This window comes from Aethina tumida, chromosome 4 (genome assembly GCF_024364675.1).
Source record: "Aethina tumida isolate Nest 87 chromosome 4, icAetTumi1.1, whole genome shotgun sequence".
Lineage (NCBI taxonomy): Eukaryota > Metazoa > Arthropoda > Insecta > Coleoptera > Nitidulidae > Aethina > Aethina tumida.
Window position 1 is genome coordinate 5152341 of NC_065438.1, and position 18669 is coordinate 5171009.

At 27.0% G+C, this 18669-nt stretch overlaps 1 protein-coding gene across 2 annotated transcripts; it reads left to right on the plus strand.

Moving 5' to 3' along the window:
• The first annotated feature begins 6365 nt into the window (after positions 1 to 6365).
• On the plus strand, positions 6366 to 17869 carry LOC109606110 (G-protein coupled receptor Mth2). Of its 2 annotated transcripts, XM_020022683.2 has the most exons (8): positions 6366 to 7193; positions 14706 to 15146; positions 15199 to 15277; positions 15531 to 15584; positions 16390 to 16580; positions 16639 to 16828; positions 16889 to 17028; positions 17630 to 17869. In XM_020022683.2, exons 1-8 carry the CDS (start codon positions 6470 to 6472, stop codon positions 17785 to 17787), a joined length of 1977 nt encoding a protein of 658 aa, XP_019878242.1. In that variant the 5' UTR covers positions 6366 to 6469; the 3' UTR covers positions 17788 to 17869. The 2 variants fall into 2 exon arrangements, with proteins under 2 accessions (XP_019878242.1, XP_019878243.1); XM_020022684.2 differs by lacking the exon at positions 15531 to 15584.
• Positions 17870 to 18669: the final 800 nt, after the last annotated feature.

Genomic DNA, 18669 nt, shown 5'->3' on the forward strand with positions numbered 1-18669 from the left:
ATTTCAAAAAAAATTGACAATAACTCAAATATTTCAATATTTTTGTATAGTAAAATGGAAACATGACGTTTTCCAGTGTGTCCCTATATTGAAATGAGAAGTAAACGTGTTTTGGACTGTACTGCGTTGAAACCGACTGAAAATGTTAAGAATTTTGATATAATTGAACGCAAATAAATTAATATTCCATACTTTTCTAAGTCAAAAAACGTATCTGTAACAAAAAATGTGCATTCACATTACAAACTACAGAATACAAAGTGATAAAAATCCCATTTTTTAAAAATATTATAACTTTTTTCCATCACTGTATGTCCTAAATTTTGAGATACAGTGGTAAAATTATCAAAAAATACTTCTTTTAAATTTATATGATATCGGGAATTTTTAAATTTGGTGCATGCATCAATATACGGTACGCCACTGCTTTGTAAATACATATAATTTTATAATAATCCAGTGGTGTAGTTAGATTTATTTTCATCTCTAAAAAGTTATCCAAAAATTAATTTTGGACAAAAAATGTGAGATTTTGTCTATAAGTACATATTTTTATGTTTTACAATAAAAAAAGTTTGCAGCATAATGATCACCTTATTAAAATGTGAAGAACTGAATTAATATGAAATAATAGTAACGTTACCATAAAATACCATATGGAGTACAATTATAAGCCTGTAAATATAATCAATATTGGCTGTGTAACAGAAAAATATACAGTATTACGTTTGTTAAAACGATTATAATCTAATTAGCAATATAAATTCGAGTAAATTACATCCTAAATTATGAGGTAGAGTGGTAAAATTTTCAAAAAATTATTTTTTTATAATTTCTGTGACACCAGGAATTTTTTACTTTGGTACATAGGTACCATTCATCAAAAGGCATATTCTCAGTGGCGTACAGGTAAAATTTGAACTAAATATTAAAAAATATATGGTACGCTACTGCTTTGTGAATTTTATAATAATCCAGTGGTGTAGTTAGATTTATTTTCATCTTGAAAAAATTACTCAAAACAAAGTTTTGGGCCAGAAAACGGGACATTTTGTCTATAATTACGTATTTTCATGCTTTACAATAGAAAAAAGTTTGTTAAAATCAAACCGTTTACAATACTCACCAAAACTAAATTGGTGCTGAATATTGAATTGACCAATAATATATTTTATATTTGTTTCAATCATAAAAAAACGTTAGTGCCAAATTTATTCTGCATAATGATCACCTTACTAAAATGTACAGAACTGAATTAATTTGATACCGTAAAATACCATATGGAGTACAATTATATGCCTGCAAATATAATCAATATTGGCTGTGTGACAGAAAAACATTCAGTATTACGTTTATTAGAACTATTAGAATCTAATTAATAATATAAATTCGAGTAAATTACATCCTAAATCTTGAGATAGAGTGGTAAAATTTTCAAAAAAATCTTTTTATATAATTTCTTTGACATCAGGATTTTTTTAATTTGGTACATGGATACCATGAATCAAAAGGCATATTCCCAGTGGCGTTCAGGTAAAATTTGAACTAAATATTAAAAATATATGGTACGCCACTGCTTTGTGAATACATATAATTTTATAATAATCCAGTGGTGTAGTTAGATTTATTTTCATCTTTAAAAAATTACTCAAAACAAAGTTTTGGGCCAGAAAACGGGACATTTTGTCTATAATTACGCATTTTCATGCTTTACAGTAGAAAAAGGTTTGTTAAAATCAAACCGTTCACAATATTCACCAAAACTAAGTTGATGCTGAATATTGAACTGACCAATAAAATATTTTAAATTTGTTTCAATCATAAAAAGAAAGTTAGAGCAAAATTTATCCTGCGTATTGATCACCTTATTAAAATATACAGAACTGAATTAATCTGATTTACTAGTAATGAAATACCATATGTAACAGAAAAATATTCAGTATTACGTTTATTACCAACATGACACTTAGTTTACTTGATTCGTAATGTTTGTTAAAGCGATTAGAATCTAATTAGCAATATAAACTAGAGTAAATTAAAAAATAATTTACTAAATTAACATTTTTATTGCGGTGCCTAATTGTGTGTACCGCAGGATATTTCTGCAATATTATGTTACAATTAAGGATGGTGAAAAGAAAAATAAACACAGACAGACGAATCAATTTGTTTTCCAAAGGAAAACTCAAGGCGTATCTAATGGATGTAATGATGCAAATGAAAGACATCACAAACATCGTAAATGAAACATGGCAAATTGGACTGTTGAAAGAGGTGTGTACTTGATTATCTTCGTTTCCTCTTTATATATATCCTAGAATAAAATAATGACTATGAAAATTTGCTACAGTCGATACTTTCTTTTGATTAATATTCTAGCATCACAGTTTGTTACATCACAAATTATATGGTGTACTTAAATGAGTACAAATTAAAACAATTAAACCATAAAAGAGATAAACATGCAATAACTCCTTATATCAAGAGCCTATTAGTGGCAAAACAATCGTAAAAATCTATTTTAATTAACATAATTTAAGAATAGTTATCTTTCTGAACAATGTAAGAAACCAAACTAAAGACAATAAATAAATATGTGAACATGAAAGTCCGCAAAAACATATTTGTTTAAGTTTTTTGTAAACACTGGGATACTACTGAGAATTGTTATTTTTGTTGTAAAAATATAAAAATAATTTGGAAGGTTTATATTTTGGCAAACACTACTTACCATTCAACCAGTTGAATTTGGAAATGTTGTTATGACTATATTATATTAGAATTATATATTAAAGGCATTTTGATAATGTAAACTTGAATTGTTTAATCAACAAAAAGGGATAACAACCTGTTGATACGAAAACTAGAAATGTTCCAATTTACTGGCAGATTAACTGAATCACATTCACTTTTGATAAGATGCAATAATTTTGTAAAACTTGTTTTAAACAATAATATCAAATTCGGAAAAAGTGTTTTTCCTTGAGGAAAAATAAATAAAATTTGTTGGGCTACTGTTTGTAATTTCTTATACAGAGTGTGGCATATTTAAGCTGGAAACACATTTTTTCATTTATAATTTGATTTTAATTATTAAAAGCTTGCAACAGAGTTGTCAGAAGTATATAGAAACAATTTATCAATAATAATTTAAAACTACTGAGTGATTGTGAAATTTAGTGCATTAGTGACTGATATTATCAAATATTGCTCAAGTTTTGATTTTCTATTATAGTAGATTGATATTTAATAATATCTATCTATTATATATAACATAAAAATAAGACAATTTATGCTATTTTTGACAGTTTATTCCATTTTTTATTTCAAGGGATATTTAATCCAATGGGGTAGTGATAAAAAATGGGCCACACTGTATATAAAATTTAGAGTTATTATTTTGTTTTAAATAAAACATTTAGTTTTAATTAAATGCTAGTAAACATAACACATGTGTAGCAATTTTTTTATAACATACCTTTTTCATTTATCTTATGGAAAATAATTAATGGGTATTTTTATATCTTTACCCAGTACGATATATATAACGATTAAAAAGCTTATTATTTTATTTCTAGATAGTTCCTTGTTCATAAGTATTGACATTTTCGTCACCAATTTCCATATATACATTTACAACCAATATGTTTTAAAAATATGTATACAGTGTGGTTCATTTGTCCTATTTTGCTTCAGTTTTCCATTTTTTTTTTTCAGTCCCATTTGGCAAAATCCAAATCTCGTTATTACTTAATAGCACAGAAAATTTCTGATAACATGTTTTGCAAGAAATTGAAGGCTCTACAAAAAAGGTATCTTACAATTTTTTCACGACTCTTACCGTTTAGAAGATATCGGAGGTCAAAGTTTGTAGAATTTAACTAATTTTTTTTTTTTACTTTTAAATTTTATAACTCGTAGATAAGTAAATATTATAAAATGCCCAATATATTATTAAATTAAACGCTCTACAAAAAAGTCTATTGTGGTTAATCGATTATTCTAACCATTTGGAAGATATTCGCATTCGAATCCCATTTTAATTGTTTTTAATGAATATTTTAAATTTATCCAGTCATGAACTTTGAAAATGTTCATACAAATTTGAGTTTATTTTGATATAACAGTTTCTACATTACATCTTATCTGTTGTTTCAGAATGTATTTTTTTCTAATAAATTTTTTAACAATATTTTCTGTTTATAATTTTTCTCTTATCACAATTTAGTATCGTGATTTAATATTTTTCAACTGGTTTATTTAAAATGTAACTCAATTTTTTTTCTACAAAATTTATAAACAATTTTTTTTTTTTGTCTAGGGAATTTAGTTCCAAATGTTGGTATTTCGTTGTTCATTATTTGTCTCACTAGTGTCATCTGTGTTTTTTTTTTTTTAATTCTATGTTTTCTCTTATATTTCTACAATTTATAGATAATTTTTGGAGCTGCTAAGTTGTTTTATTGTATATAAATATAATCAAATAATGAACAGCTGAGATTTAAACTATTTTCTTTTCTATTGATATATTTAATAATATTTCTTAAATAAAGAAAACTTCAATTTTTTTAAATAGTTACGAATATCTTCTAAATGGTTAAAGTAATCGAACAACTACAAATGACCTTTTTTGTAGAGCGTTTAATTTCCTATAAAAATATATGATATTTTATAATATTTACTTATTTACGAGTTATAAATATGGAAGTAAAAAGAAATTTTTCTTAAATTCAAACTTTGACCTTCGATATCTTCCAAACGGTAAGAATTATGAAATATTTGTAAGATACATTTTTTGTATAGCGTTCAATTTCCTACAAAAAATGAAAATAAAAATTTTCTGTATGATCAAGTATTGATGACATATGAATTTACTTTGAAATGTTGGTAGTTTTGTTGTTTCTAACTTGTCATACTTACGCCATTTTTTTATATCTATGTCTTTTCTTATATCATATTTCTACATTGTATACATAGTTTTTGGTGTGCCTTCTTGTATTTAACTTTGACCAAATAATTAACAGCTGAGATTTAATACATTTACTTTTTTTCAATTCTATTGATATATTTAATGATATTTCTTAAATAAAAAACTTATTTTTTTCTGAAATAGATAATGAATTGCCTTAAAAAACTTTAAAATATTTATTATAAAATCTATTAAAATCAGTACACATTAGGATTCGAATGCTAATATCTTATAAATGGTTAGAGAAATCGATTAACCACAACAGACCTTTTTTGTAGAGCGATCAATTTCCTACAAAAAATGTAAATAGAAATTTTCTGTACGACCAAGTAATGACGAGATATGGACTTTGCCATATGGAACTGAAGAAAAAATGGAAAACTGAGATCAGAAGGACCTTCCTAATAAATTTAAGAACTCAACTTTGGACAGCATTTTTTAAAGGTGTCTAGGAACCAATTTTTTAGTGTCGAAAGTTAAGAAAACAATAGTTGACATTTTTAGTCCACCCTATATATACATATATAAAATTTGGAGTTATTATTTTGTTTTTAATAAAGCAGTTATTTTCTATTAAGTTTTAATTAAATACTAGTAAACAAAATACATATGTGATAAATTTTTTATAACACATGTAATTTTTTTTATTTATTTTTAGGAAAACAATTAATGAGTATCTTTAATTCTTTACCTTGTATGGTATAACTAATGATTAAAACACACATTTAATATTTAATTTCTATACAGTTACTTGTTCAAGTCACCAATTTTCATATATACATTTTAAAAATATATATACAGTGTGGCCCATTTGAAAGCGAGATACCCCTCATGAACTTGACATGCTTTGATCAATTATTAAGTTTGTTAAAATGGGACAAAAAATACAAATTTTATGGAGGAGTTCTCTTTTATAATGGATCACATTTACACATGATATTTTTTAATAACATTTAATTGTGGATAAATAAAGAAATAATAATTTTAATGAGGCATGTTATTTTTTTTTATTTATTTGTGGGAAAACAGGAAATAGTTCATCATTCTAAAAATACTTACGTTATTCAATCGCAATTGAATTTGCAATTACTCATGTAATTTATTAATAATTGTACAAAAATGTATATATCTAGTCACTTGTAAATGACGTTATCAAATTGATTTACTGTGATAACCTGTTGATAAGAGACGGTTCGTACTGTTTATTTTTTAAAAAGTACCCAGTAAAAAAATTTATTGAGTGAGTCATAGTGGCGGACATTTATTAAATAAACGTATTCCAACAAACAACGGTTGTCGCCCATCCTAAAGGGCGTGCGACTCCCTGGCGACCGGTCCCTCCACCTTCGCTTCTTGGGTTATAAACGCTGACCTAAAGCACGCAACACAACACGCCGGATGTCAGTCGCCTTTCGAAGAACACTCGGTCTAGCACGGTTGTAGTGAGGCCCGAGTCCGAGATGTGATTATGCCACTCGGCTCCGAGTGAAAGCCTTGACAATGTTACTGTTTGTTGTTACCGGTTTATTGGCGTTATTAGTGAACAATGTCGATGGCTACGGTGCCGACTTCGACAAGTGCTGCGGCAAGGACCAGTACATGGTCAAGAACGGCACATACAAGTGCACCAGTGATGGGCTGATGGGGAGGTTGCAATTTGTCAACGACAGGGCTGATTTTTTGTCCACCAAAAACGGGACCAAAGGATATTGCACGGAAGTGAACAGGAAGTCTTCGAAGGAGGAGGAATTTGCGGTGTTCTCATCTTTAGGGGAGGACGTAAATTTGGTCGAGACAATACCCGATTATTTTCCGAAATGTTGCCCCCACTTTCACCAATACAACCCGATTACTCATGGCTGCGAAAAGACCAACATCACCTATATACAAGCGGGCAAATTTATCAAAATTGGACTACCCTCGTGTGATTTGATAGTGGACCACCGTCTGAATTCCACAGACGATTTCGTCTTGGAAGAAGATGACGTGCACGTTAGAAAAGGGAACAATAGATTTATGAAGGGTACCTATTGTCTGGATGAAACCACCATGGACGACTATGTTCTAAGGGTGTGCGTCGAGGATGAAAATATTTGTACGGAGAGTCGTTGCATACACAAATGTTGCCCGGATGGGCAGAGCTTTATCGGTGGGAAGAAGTGCAGAAATACATACACCCACGGGTTGGATTTGAGTTTTAATAGTAAAATTGCAGAACCAGAAGGTAATTAATTACTTTTGATTTTGTCTAAATTGTTTATTTGTTGAAATTAATATTAAATTGTACAGTTTAGTGAGAGTTTTTAAATTAAAATGCAATTAACCAATTAATTTTTTGTTATCAGTTGGTTCCTAAAAATTTGAATTTCTTGTAAAAACAAATTTAATTATTTAAAATTTAATACATAATTATATTCAACACAAATTTATAAGAATATTCATTGTTAATGCTGTCAATTAATTTTAAATCACTGAATTATACTATTTTATTGAATATTATTTTTTATATTGTTTCAAACTTTGGAATAATTTGAAAAATTTAAAAATAACACATGAATTATATCATTTTTTATTGTTAATCTAATTGTTAGGAGGATAATATTATTATTAATTGATAAATTGAAAAATAAACAAGACAGGTGGTAAAAGTTTAGTTTCCAATATTTATCAATATTTAAATCAAAATCATTTTCAAATTTCAAAAAACATAATGACCAAATTTTCTCATAATATTTGAATAAATAATAATAACAATTAACTTAACAATATTGAATTTTACTATTTTATTGAATATTTAGTAAATTATTATTTTTATATTGTTTTAAAGATAATAATTTGGAAAAATAAATAAAACATGAAAAAATTGACTATTTTTTAATTTAAAACAAATTAATTTATATATAAAAACATAATGACCAAAATTTTCATGTTATTTTTATATAAATAATAATAACAATTAATTTTATAATAATGAATTTTACTATTTTATTCAATATTTACTAAATTATTAATTTTTAAATAGTTTTGAACTTAATAATTTGGAAAATTATAAATAAAACATGAAAAAAAATTTGATTATAACATTTTTTTAAATTTAATTGTTAAGATAGTTCATCTATAACTTAAAAAACAAATAAAAAAGGTAGTAAAAGTTTAAGTTTCAAAAATTAATCAATATTTAAAACAAATTAAAATTTAAAAAACATTATAACCATAATTTTCCATGATATTTAAATAAATAATAATAACAATTAATTTTAAAATTGTATATTTACTATTTTATTGAATATTTAGTAAATTATTATTTTTTATATTGTTTTAAAATTAATAATTTTGAATAGTTACAAATAAAACATGAAAAAAAAAATTGATTGTAACATTTTTTTCTTTAAAATAAATTAAAGAATAAGCAAAAAAGATGGTAAAAGTTTAAGTTTCCAAAATTAATTAACCTTTACAGCAAATTAATTTATATTTAAAAACATAATGACTTATATTTCTCATGTTATTTAAATAAATAATAATAAAAAATAATTTTAAAATTTTATGTTTATTATAATATTGAATATTTAGTAAATTATTATTTTTTATATATTTTTAAACTTAATAATTTTTAAAGAAAATTATTATTATTACAAAATTATAAATAAAACATGAATAAAGAATTTGATTTTAACATTTTTTTAAATTTAATTGTTAATATGAATTGAAATAAATTAAAAAACAAACAAAGATGGTAGTAAAAGTTTTTCAAAAATTAATCAATCTTTAAAACAAATTAATTTATATTTAAAAACATAATAATAACATTATTTCACATAATAATATTTAAATAAATAATAAAAATTAATTTTAATATTTTAAAGTTTACAATTTTATTAAATATTTAGTAAATTATTATTTATTATATAGTTTTAAACTTAACATTTTCGAAAAATTATAAATAAAACATAAAAAAAATATTTTAACATTTTTTTTTTTTAAATTTAATTAAGATGAACTGAAATAAATTAAAATATAAACGAGAATGGTGATAAACGTTTCATTCAAATATTAATCTCCATTTAAAAGAAATTAACTTATATTTAAAAAAAATAATAACCATAATTTATATTAAAGTTTACTGTTTTATTGAACATTTAGTTCATTATTATTTTTATAAAGTTTAACATGAATAAAAATTTGATTTTAACATTTTAATAAATTTAATTGTTAATATAAACTGAAATAAATTAAAGAATAAACAAGCATGGCATTCAAATCTATAATACTAATAATTAATTATTGTTATAGATTATTATAAAATATCCCATGTGCAATAAATTTAATATTAATATAAATATCCATTCATGTTTAAACACATTTACTTGTGTTAGAAAAAAATATCAAAATAATGAAAAATAAAATCCAAATAACAAAATTACGATAAAAAATAGATAAGTCTAAAATTAAGAACATAAATTATTTTTTTTAGAAATTATCGGGTTTGTGTTTACTGTCACTTTAATTTAGAAGAGTGACCTTAATTAAAAAAGTAGATTTGCATACTATAAATATTTAAATTAAAAAAAAACCTGAATAAAATAAACCGACAAAAAATTTTGGTATAAATATGTCAAGTTTATCAGTTTATCAATTAAGTAAATATTGACTTACATTCATTAAATAAAAGTGACAATTGAATATAAACAAATTTGTTGACGTAAAATCGATGAAAAAATTGCTTTACTTTGAAGATCTCAATTTTTCAAACATTGGGACAACTCAATTTTTGAATTGATTTATTATAGATAGATTTTTTGCCAATTTTCTATTAATTTTTAGTAATTTTCGATATTATGGAGTTCTACCAACTTATAAACAACTTTGTGTACAAACTTAGGTAGTTTACACCTAACCTAACCTAAAAATAAAAATGTTGCCAGCCTTGACGTAAAATACAAACTGTTGCCAACAGATTGGTGTGAAAAGTAGCTATTAGTTAGTTTTTTTTATAAACAACTCTCTGTACATTTTAAATAAATGGACATCAGCTTAAATTAAACTTTGTTATTATTATGAAGAAAAATTTGAGTCAATAAATAAACAATTGTATTTATTATTCTGGTATTTTTTAATTTTTTAAAGCGACTCACGTTTAAATTGTGGTTCTTCCCAATATCACTGATGGTAAAATAATGGTTGTTTGCATATATATATATAGGCAAATTTGTTAATTCTTATGTAACCTTGGCATATCTTCAAACAATCTTTTACATAACTCTTTGTTTTCGTTGCACGTGAATGAAGATCCCCGTCGCACATTATTATAATTTTATGCACTACTCTGTAAAGAACCATTTCTAAATCTATGGTAAATTCCATAAGTGACATATTTTTTATCTGCACTGATGCTCATTGAACTTGAAGGCTAAATATTTTTATCGTAGGTTGCAAATTCACAATCATTATTTTTATCAAAATTTATTTTTGTTATTCGTTTTATTTTAGCAGCTGTTAAAACAATATTTGCGAAATTTCTAACGGCGATTTTGGAATGGAACAAATTTTTTGTTAGGATTTCATTCATTCCTAAACCACAAACTAAAAATATTGCAGTTCAGTGGAAATGAAAATGAAACTAATATTTACACAGATTGTTTATTTTTCTTTTTTTTTTGATACACAATGTGGTGATGGATAAAATTAGTGGGTCTAGTTAATGGAAAACTCATTTTTATCTATACAGTTATCAAAGTTATGAAGAAAATATACAGTAGTTGTCATAATTATAGTAACTTATTAAAATTTATTAAAAATATAAGCTGTGACTATACAAAAACAATTATCTTTTTTTAATTTCTGACAGTTAAAAATTGGTTTTTAGTCAAAAAAGCTCTCCAAAAATAAGCTCTTAATTTTAATAGGTCCTCCTCATCTCAGTTTTCCATTTTCCCATATCTCGCCAATACTTGATCGTACAGAAAATTTCTATTGGCATTTTTTGTAGAAAATTGAACGCTTTACAAAAAAGATATCTTACAATTTTTTCGTGACACTTACGGTTTAGAAGATATCGGAGGTCAAAGTTTGAGGAAGTTAACATTAATTTCTTTTTTAGTTCTACAGTGTTACAACTCGTAGATAAGTAAATATTATAAAATGTCCAATATATATTTTTATAGGAAATTAAATGCTCTACAAAAAAGGTCTCCTGTGATTAATTAATTACTCTAACCATTTAGAAGTTATTCACATTCAAATCCTGTAAATAACAGATTTAATCATTAAAAATTCACTTCAAAATTAAAGTTCAAATTAATTCAAAAAAATATATAAATATGTACATTTGGTTTCTTAAATGCATCATACAATGTGGCGACAAAAAAAAATTTTTGCTACACATAATTACAGTGAAATATTAAAGCAATGTATGGTCTTACATTTCAACATGTGTTTTGAGATTTGTTCTCATGGGAAAATGATGATTGTATGATTTGTTTCAACAGGATGGATTTTCCACCAACTCATTATTCCCACCAGCATTAATTTCAAAAATCAATTAAATTGCTTATATAATCCAACTCGTAAAAATTTTCTTGTTATTTTATTAACTTGCAGTTTACATTGATAGTTTGTTTATGTTCTCGATATTTTTAGGACTCAATTTTTATATGAACTCGTTATAAATGTGAGGTTCAATCACCACATCGTTTCATAAATATAAATACGTCAATTATTATTAGAGAGAGGATTTCTTAAAGTACTAGAGTCCATCGTAAAAAAACTATTTACCTTTACCTTCCATTAATATCAGTGACTGAATGCCAATTATACGTTGTCTATAGTAATTACTTTATAATGGCTTATGGAGCGGACGCAAGGTTGTGTTAGTTATTTTGCGGAAACTCGTTTATCTATGCTGCGTACATCACTTTAATTAATCAGTACTAACATTAATAATGTGGGGTATTTCCCCACGCACTCCAATCTGGAAAGATTTCATTCAGTTTCGTAAGTCATTACAAGTAAATTTATAAATACTGTTAATTGGTGTGCGTGGAAAGGACAGAAAATATGTGGTCAGTGATGGAAATTATACTGGTGACTAATAGATTGAGAGACGGGAAGCGGTTTCTCAGGTTCCAAACGTATATCCTATAAAAATATCACATTTTATTCACATTTAAAAAGACACCGACGAGGTATTTTATTATTGGGAAATATTTTTGTTGAGGACTTCGATTTTCTTCGACATTTCAACTGGTCCAGTCATGATTAAGTTAAAAAGATTATCAGACGTCACTAAACTATGATTAGTTGTTACTCTTAAATAAGTACATTTAGTGAGAAGTGTTTTATTAGAGACTTCCATTGTCTTAAAAGTTTTAATATCTGACATTTTGACTGGTGTTTTATCTCCAGTCATAAATAAGCTAAAAAATTGCCATGAAGTCACTAAACTATGATTAGTTGTTACTCTTAAATAAGTACATTTAGTGAGAAATGTTTTATTAGAGACTTCCATTGTCTTAAAAGTTTTAATTTCTGACATTTTGACTGGTGTTTTATCTCCAGTCATAAATAAGCTAAAAAATTGCCATGAAGTCACTAAACTATGATTAGTTGTTACTCTTAAATAAGTACATTTAGTGAGAAATGTTTTATTAGAGACTTCCACTGTCTTAAAAGTTTTAATTTCTGACATTTTGACTGGTGTTTTATCTCCAGTCATAAATAAGCTAAAAAATTACCATGAAGTCACTAAACTATGATTAGTTGTTACTCTTAAATAAGTACATTTAGTGAGAAGTGTTTTATTAGAGACTTCCATTGTCTTAAAAGTTTTAATATCTGACATTTTGACTGGTGTTTTATCTCCAGTCATAACTAAGCTAAAAAAATTGTCATGAAGTCACTAAACTATGATTAGTTGTTACTCTTAAATAAGTATATTTAGTGGAAAGTGTTTTATTAGAGACTTCCATTGTCTTAAGAGTTTTAATTTCTGACATTTCGATTGATATTGTATCTCTAGACATGAGTCAAGTTAAAAATATTATCATGACGTCACTAAACTACGAATTGTTAATACTCTTACATAAGTATATTTAGTGAGATGTGTTTTATTAGAGATTTCCATTGATTAGAGATACAAAATCATTAGAAAGGATCCAATTTATGATAAAATAAATTAAAAATTCTCAATTAGAAGTTTGTCTATAAATGTCAGACAAGCTTTATTTTATTAATACTACAAAAATAGCTCCAACATTTAAACATTTATTTATTACTATTGTAATCAATACGTTTTTATGTTAACATAACACTTTATTACAGTGGGTCTTGTATTTTATCGTGATTCCGATGCCAAATTCCAGGTAATCATCAATTATCACTTTGCTAATGGACATTCCAATGGACAAGATTTTTTTGTCGCTGATAAAAGTGCGTTTCTAAAATCTGTCTCTAGAAACACGTAAATTAACGAAAGATCGTAAACAAATCGTGGCCTATTACAAAACTTTACTAAAAATATGCATAACGCAATATCTCCAATAAAAAATAATAAGCAATAAAATGGAATCGTGTCCAATTTTATATTTAACCAACAATTTATTTACGACAACAATTAAATAATTTTTAAATTCCTTTTACGTCTCACTAGAGGTTAACTAACTGCTTAATTATAATTGTAAGGCAACAATAACAATTACATAGATTTGTCAATGTGATTTAGGTATTTCCTGTATTTTCATACGAATGTATGGCAAATACAAATTAGCACGTCATGTAAAGGTAAATAAATTCATGTAAATTTATTCAAATTTTAGCTAAAAATAATTTTTAAAGGCGTCAAAACATAAATAAACAAGAAATTCCGATTCTTTATGTTTACTGAGCAAAAGTAAAGTAAAAATTGAAATAATTATAATAAATAAAATTCTACAGGATAAACCTTGAATAGTCATTTTCCCATGAAAAAAAATCATTATAAACTAACAAGACTATTATTAGAATAATTGTTTAAAAGATGTTCAGAAATGATAAAACGTTTTACATTTTTACTAGATTTGAACAATAAAAATTTAGTATTTTCTTTGAATAAACCACTAATTGGTGAATCCTGAGATTGTCTTCTTCTGATAATCGCAGTTGTGGTGTACAGTTACCGCAATTTACCATTGAAACTTTTGCCACTAGACATCCTGTCTAGTGTCGACACATTTTAATAACAAATGAATTATTGTACAACTCAATCAATTAGTGTAGGTGTGCCCGTTAGAAAAAAAATACAAACCCATCTGGTTTAATACCCAGATGAAAATTAAATTTTTCAATACTTTCAATGCAGTGTAAAAATAAAGTTTTGTTGTTCAGGAAATAATTGCTGAAACCGATAGTTTTACGAGCTTCTATTTATAAAATTAGAAAACAATATTTGGGTTTGTGTGGTTTTGAAGATTGTTTGAAGGATTTTAAAGGTCGACAGTTTACATTAAAGTGGCAACACAAAATGATTAAAAGACCATAAGATTCCACTGTGGTTTTTATCAATATTCCATATATAGCAAAACACACTTGTAACTTTTATTATTTAATTGGTGTTAATAGCCCCCAATCAATTTATTCAATTTACCCACTCCTGTTATATTAGAATAATTATTAGTATGTTTTTATCAACCTCAATATTGTACTGATTAGGGACAATAAAACTGTTGTGCGTCATTCTAATGACACTGAAATTTTCTTTCAGAACCCTTCTCCATCCTGCACAACTTCAAATGTTCCAAAATATACATAATGAGCCCGAAGAGGTACATCTTCGACATCGACGACATGGGCAACTTCCACTTCTTCTCCAACCTGACCAACTCACTGGAAACCCAAAGCTCCCTAAGAGCCACCTACTGCATAGAGCACGTGCTCCTGTCCAGCAAGAACGGCTTCGAGTTGTTCAAGTGCTTCGAGGAGTCGAACATGCTGAAGTTCAAAGTAACCAAATGGGTTAAAATTCTGTCTTGTGTATTTTTGATTTTGACCATGATTGTGTATTTCTTGTTGAATGAGGTGAAGAAGGTGTTCGGCAAGATTTTGGTCAGCTTTTGTTTCTCCATCTTGATGACGTTCTGTATGTTGATCTACAGCTACGCCGCTGTTGACAATGGAGTTAGTAATCTTAGCTGCAGGATTATTGGTATGTAGTCATAATCGTGGTATGCAGGATAACAGGATTTATGTTGTTTTAGGATATTTCAACTTGTATTTGATAATATCATCCTTTACATGGCTTAATATATTGTGCATTGACATTTGGCTAACATTTGGGTAAGTATTAAGTTCATATCTAATCTCAACTTGTACAGGTCACGTAAATTAAACAATATTTGACTGAATATGGGCAAAAATTCGACATTTCGTCAATATGTCATAGCTTCATTATTAAAATAAGATAATATATTGAACACAAAACATTCAGTAATCTACCTAATTCTATTCAGTTTCCCATTTTGATTTTGAAACATTGATAATAATTATCTCTATTTTTTTCAATTGAATTAATTAACATTTTTAATTCTAGTCGATATCAGATAACGGTGGTATCAAAAGGACCAGTGTGTGATAAAACAAAAAGGTTTATTTTTTTCGTTAGTAGCACTTGGCATTTTTGTGGCTTTCGAAAACTTAGTATACGCATTGTGTTCTAATTTTTCTAAAAGTCCATCCACTCGGGATATAGCACCTTAACCAACACTGGTGACTGATGGTTATGGAACCTAGTAGTTTAATACACTGCGAATGAATGCACGAATTATTAACTAACCCTGTGTCTGTCAATAATGCACCATTTAAAATATATTTAAAATAAAATCTGTCATTATAATTTGCGAAAACTCAAACAAACTTGTATATTTACTTATGTACTTATGTGACAATACAGCAATTATGAAGTGAAGAAATAGTGCGTCCCTGATGTTTAAATAACTTTATCTTAACTCAGTCAACACTTAAATTAAACACATGTGACAAAACAAGAAATTTTAATTTAAAACATCCTACCCATTAAATGGCACTCGTGTCTCAAGATTATAAAAATAGATGCTTATTTATGGCATACAAACTACAAGACACAAGAATCACCTATTTTTTTCTTAGTTTACTTATGATAGTATATTTAAATCTACCTTCGAAAAATTGCATGGAAGTAGACATAAGATTGTTCATATCCTCTTGTGACAACAAAGCAAAGTAAACAAGTACAGGACGTACTACATTTAGCATATAAAATTGCCTAGCCTATATTTAAAATATTAACCCTATCACAATTTCCTGTTAGCACCATTAACATTTTAAAATCTTGCTTGAACTGAGCCAGGAATGAGTATCTCTAAGCACGCAACAAACCTATACAATTGATTTACACCCTTGTCTTTTTACAGAACTCCCAAATCTATTATGGAAAGGAGCCAAAGAAGAAAAGATCTCAAGAGATTCTTGTTTTACAGTTTATATGGATGGGGGCTGCCCTTAGCACTGACGTTATTTGTATTTGTGTTTAATATATACAGAGTTTTGCCCTACGCAGCCCACCCTTTTATTGGTCACTTTAAGTGCTTCTTGGAAAGCCACAGTAAGGACTATTTATTGTAGTTAATTTTGTTGATTAATAATCGTTTTTGTTAATGTAGGAAAGGGCAATTTTGGAAGCATCATATTTAAGGATATTCCGAATCTCATACTGGTGGTTGTGAACATCATACTATTTTTCAAAACGATCTTTTACTGTTTGAAAGTGAAGAACGAAATCAACAGGATGAATGACACAAACGCTTCAGTGAAGCGCAAGACGACTAAAGCGTTTAATGCTGACAAAGAAAGGTTTGAAAAAAAATCAGATTCAAAATATGTAGATTATCATATATAATTTTATTGTTGCAGGTTGTATCTGGTAATGAGGCTTTGCCTTATAATGGGATGCAACTTTCTTTTCGAAGTAGTGTCTGCTTTCACCGATTTTTCGGTCCATCCGGTCACTACGTATATTGAAGTGGTCTGGGACTTCATAAACTGTTTACAAGGTAATTTTTTGTTGCGTTAGGAAAATTAATTATTTGATTAGCCCCTGTATAATATAGAATAATATACTGATCGCCCCTGGTATATAAAAGCCCAGATGTCGCCCTCGTATAGGTTTCTGTAATGTCAAAGTGAGCACTTAACCTCACTTTATTGTTGCATAACCAAAAATATTTTTATTAAGTACTTTCAAATAAAAGCTAAAGTTATGGCTTCAAATTTGCGTAAAAGTGTTTTGCAAAGCTTCAAGCAATTGCACCGCACTAGAAAGTATGTATTTAGTGGTGACGACGTTGCTTTGGAGGCAGCCAGACAAAAAATTAATGAAGAGTTCAAGAAAAATAAAAACGTTAAAGTCGAATCTGCAATTGATGAGCTAGTAAAGTATTCTTTAGACGTAGAGAAAGAACTAAGACTGACCGTGATACAAGCTCGAGAAGTGGCACCTGGGAAATACCAAGCCGATATCAGAAAAGACACAGTCAAACTAGACAATGTACCTTTTAAAATGTGTAGTAAAGATTGAATTTGATTACCTTGTAGTCATGGTATATATAATATTTTAATAATTATATAATAACTCATTAACAACAATTGTTTCAGGTGTATTCATCTTCATAATTTTCATCTGCAAAAAGAAGATTCTCATGCAACTTAAAAAGAAGTTCAACATTAAAATGGATGTCAGAAAAATTTCACGGACGTCCACCACTGAAATCAGTGAAACAAATACTTCACCTGTGTTATCCAGAAAAGCATAAATTAGCGTAAATTACTACTTATGTGTACCTTAATGTTATAATTTATTTAATTGTTATTTTATAATAAATGTTTATAAACTTTCCTTTGATTTATTTATAATAAATTCATTATTATATTTAGACAATTCTATTTAGTTTTGCTTGTTCAAGTCCTTTTACAACAGATTCCCCAAACTCATCAGACATATTTATCAGTTTTCTAATTTCTACTTCATCATTTAGGTCCTTGTTTTTTCGATATTCGGTATTTACCATTTCCCGTGATACTTCTAATGCAAAAGGGTCCTTTTTGAAAACAGTTTTGCGTACTTTGTGAATCCTTTTAAACGCCTCCAAAACTGCACTTCTTGTATTCATGATTAATCTGTACAATTCACTTTGTTAATGAAATTAATTTGTCTTGTGTATTAGTAAATATTGTAATATTTCAATGACATATGTCATGTTTGTGTTTTTACAAAATCATAAAAAATCAACTGGTTTAGCATTGGGTTGAAACAAGGTTTTGAAACATCATGTTTTTAGTAACTCAAAGTGTATTAATAAGTATGGATATATAAAATATTACAACATAATTAAAAATAGTTTATATAAACTCTAATGATACACCCTATAAATACTCAGTAATATTCGGAACAAAGTATATTTCCTTGATATATTTTGATATTTTTTTCAATTTGATTTATCTTTTGTCTCTTCACAGCCCATTTTATTGGATTATTCAGCATATTACACATTAATGTCTCTTGTAAAAAGATGTAGCAAATTTCCTCACTAAATAACACAACTTGGAAGAATCAGTACTTGAAGAAATTGAAAATTGGTTGTTGATTAGCTAGAGAAGATGGGTTGCCTTTACTCGATCTATTCTTTTTAATGACC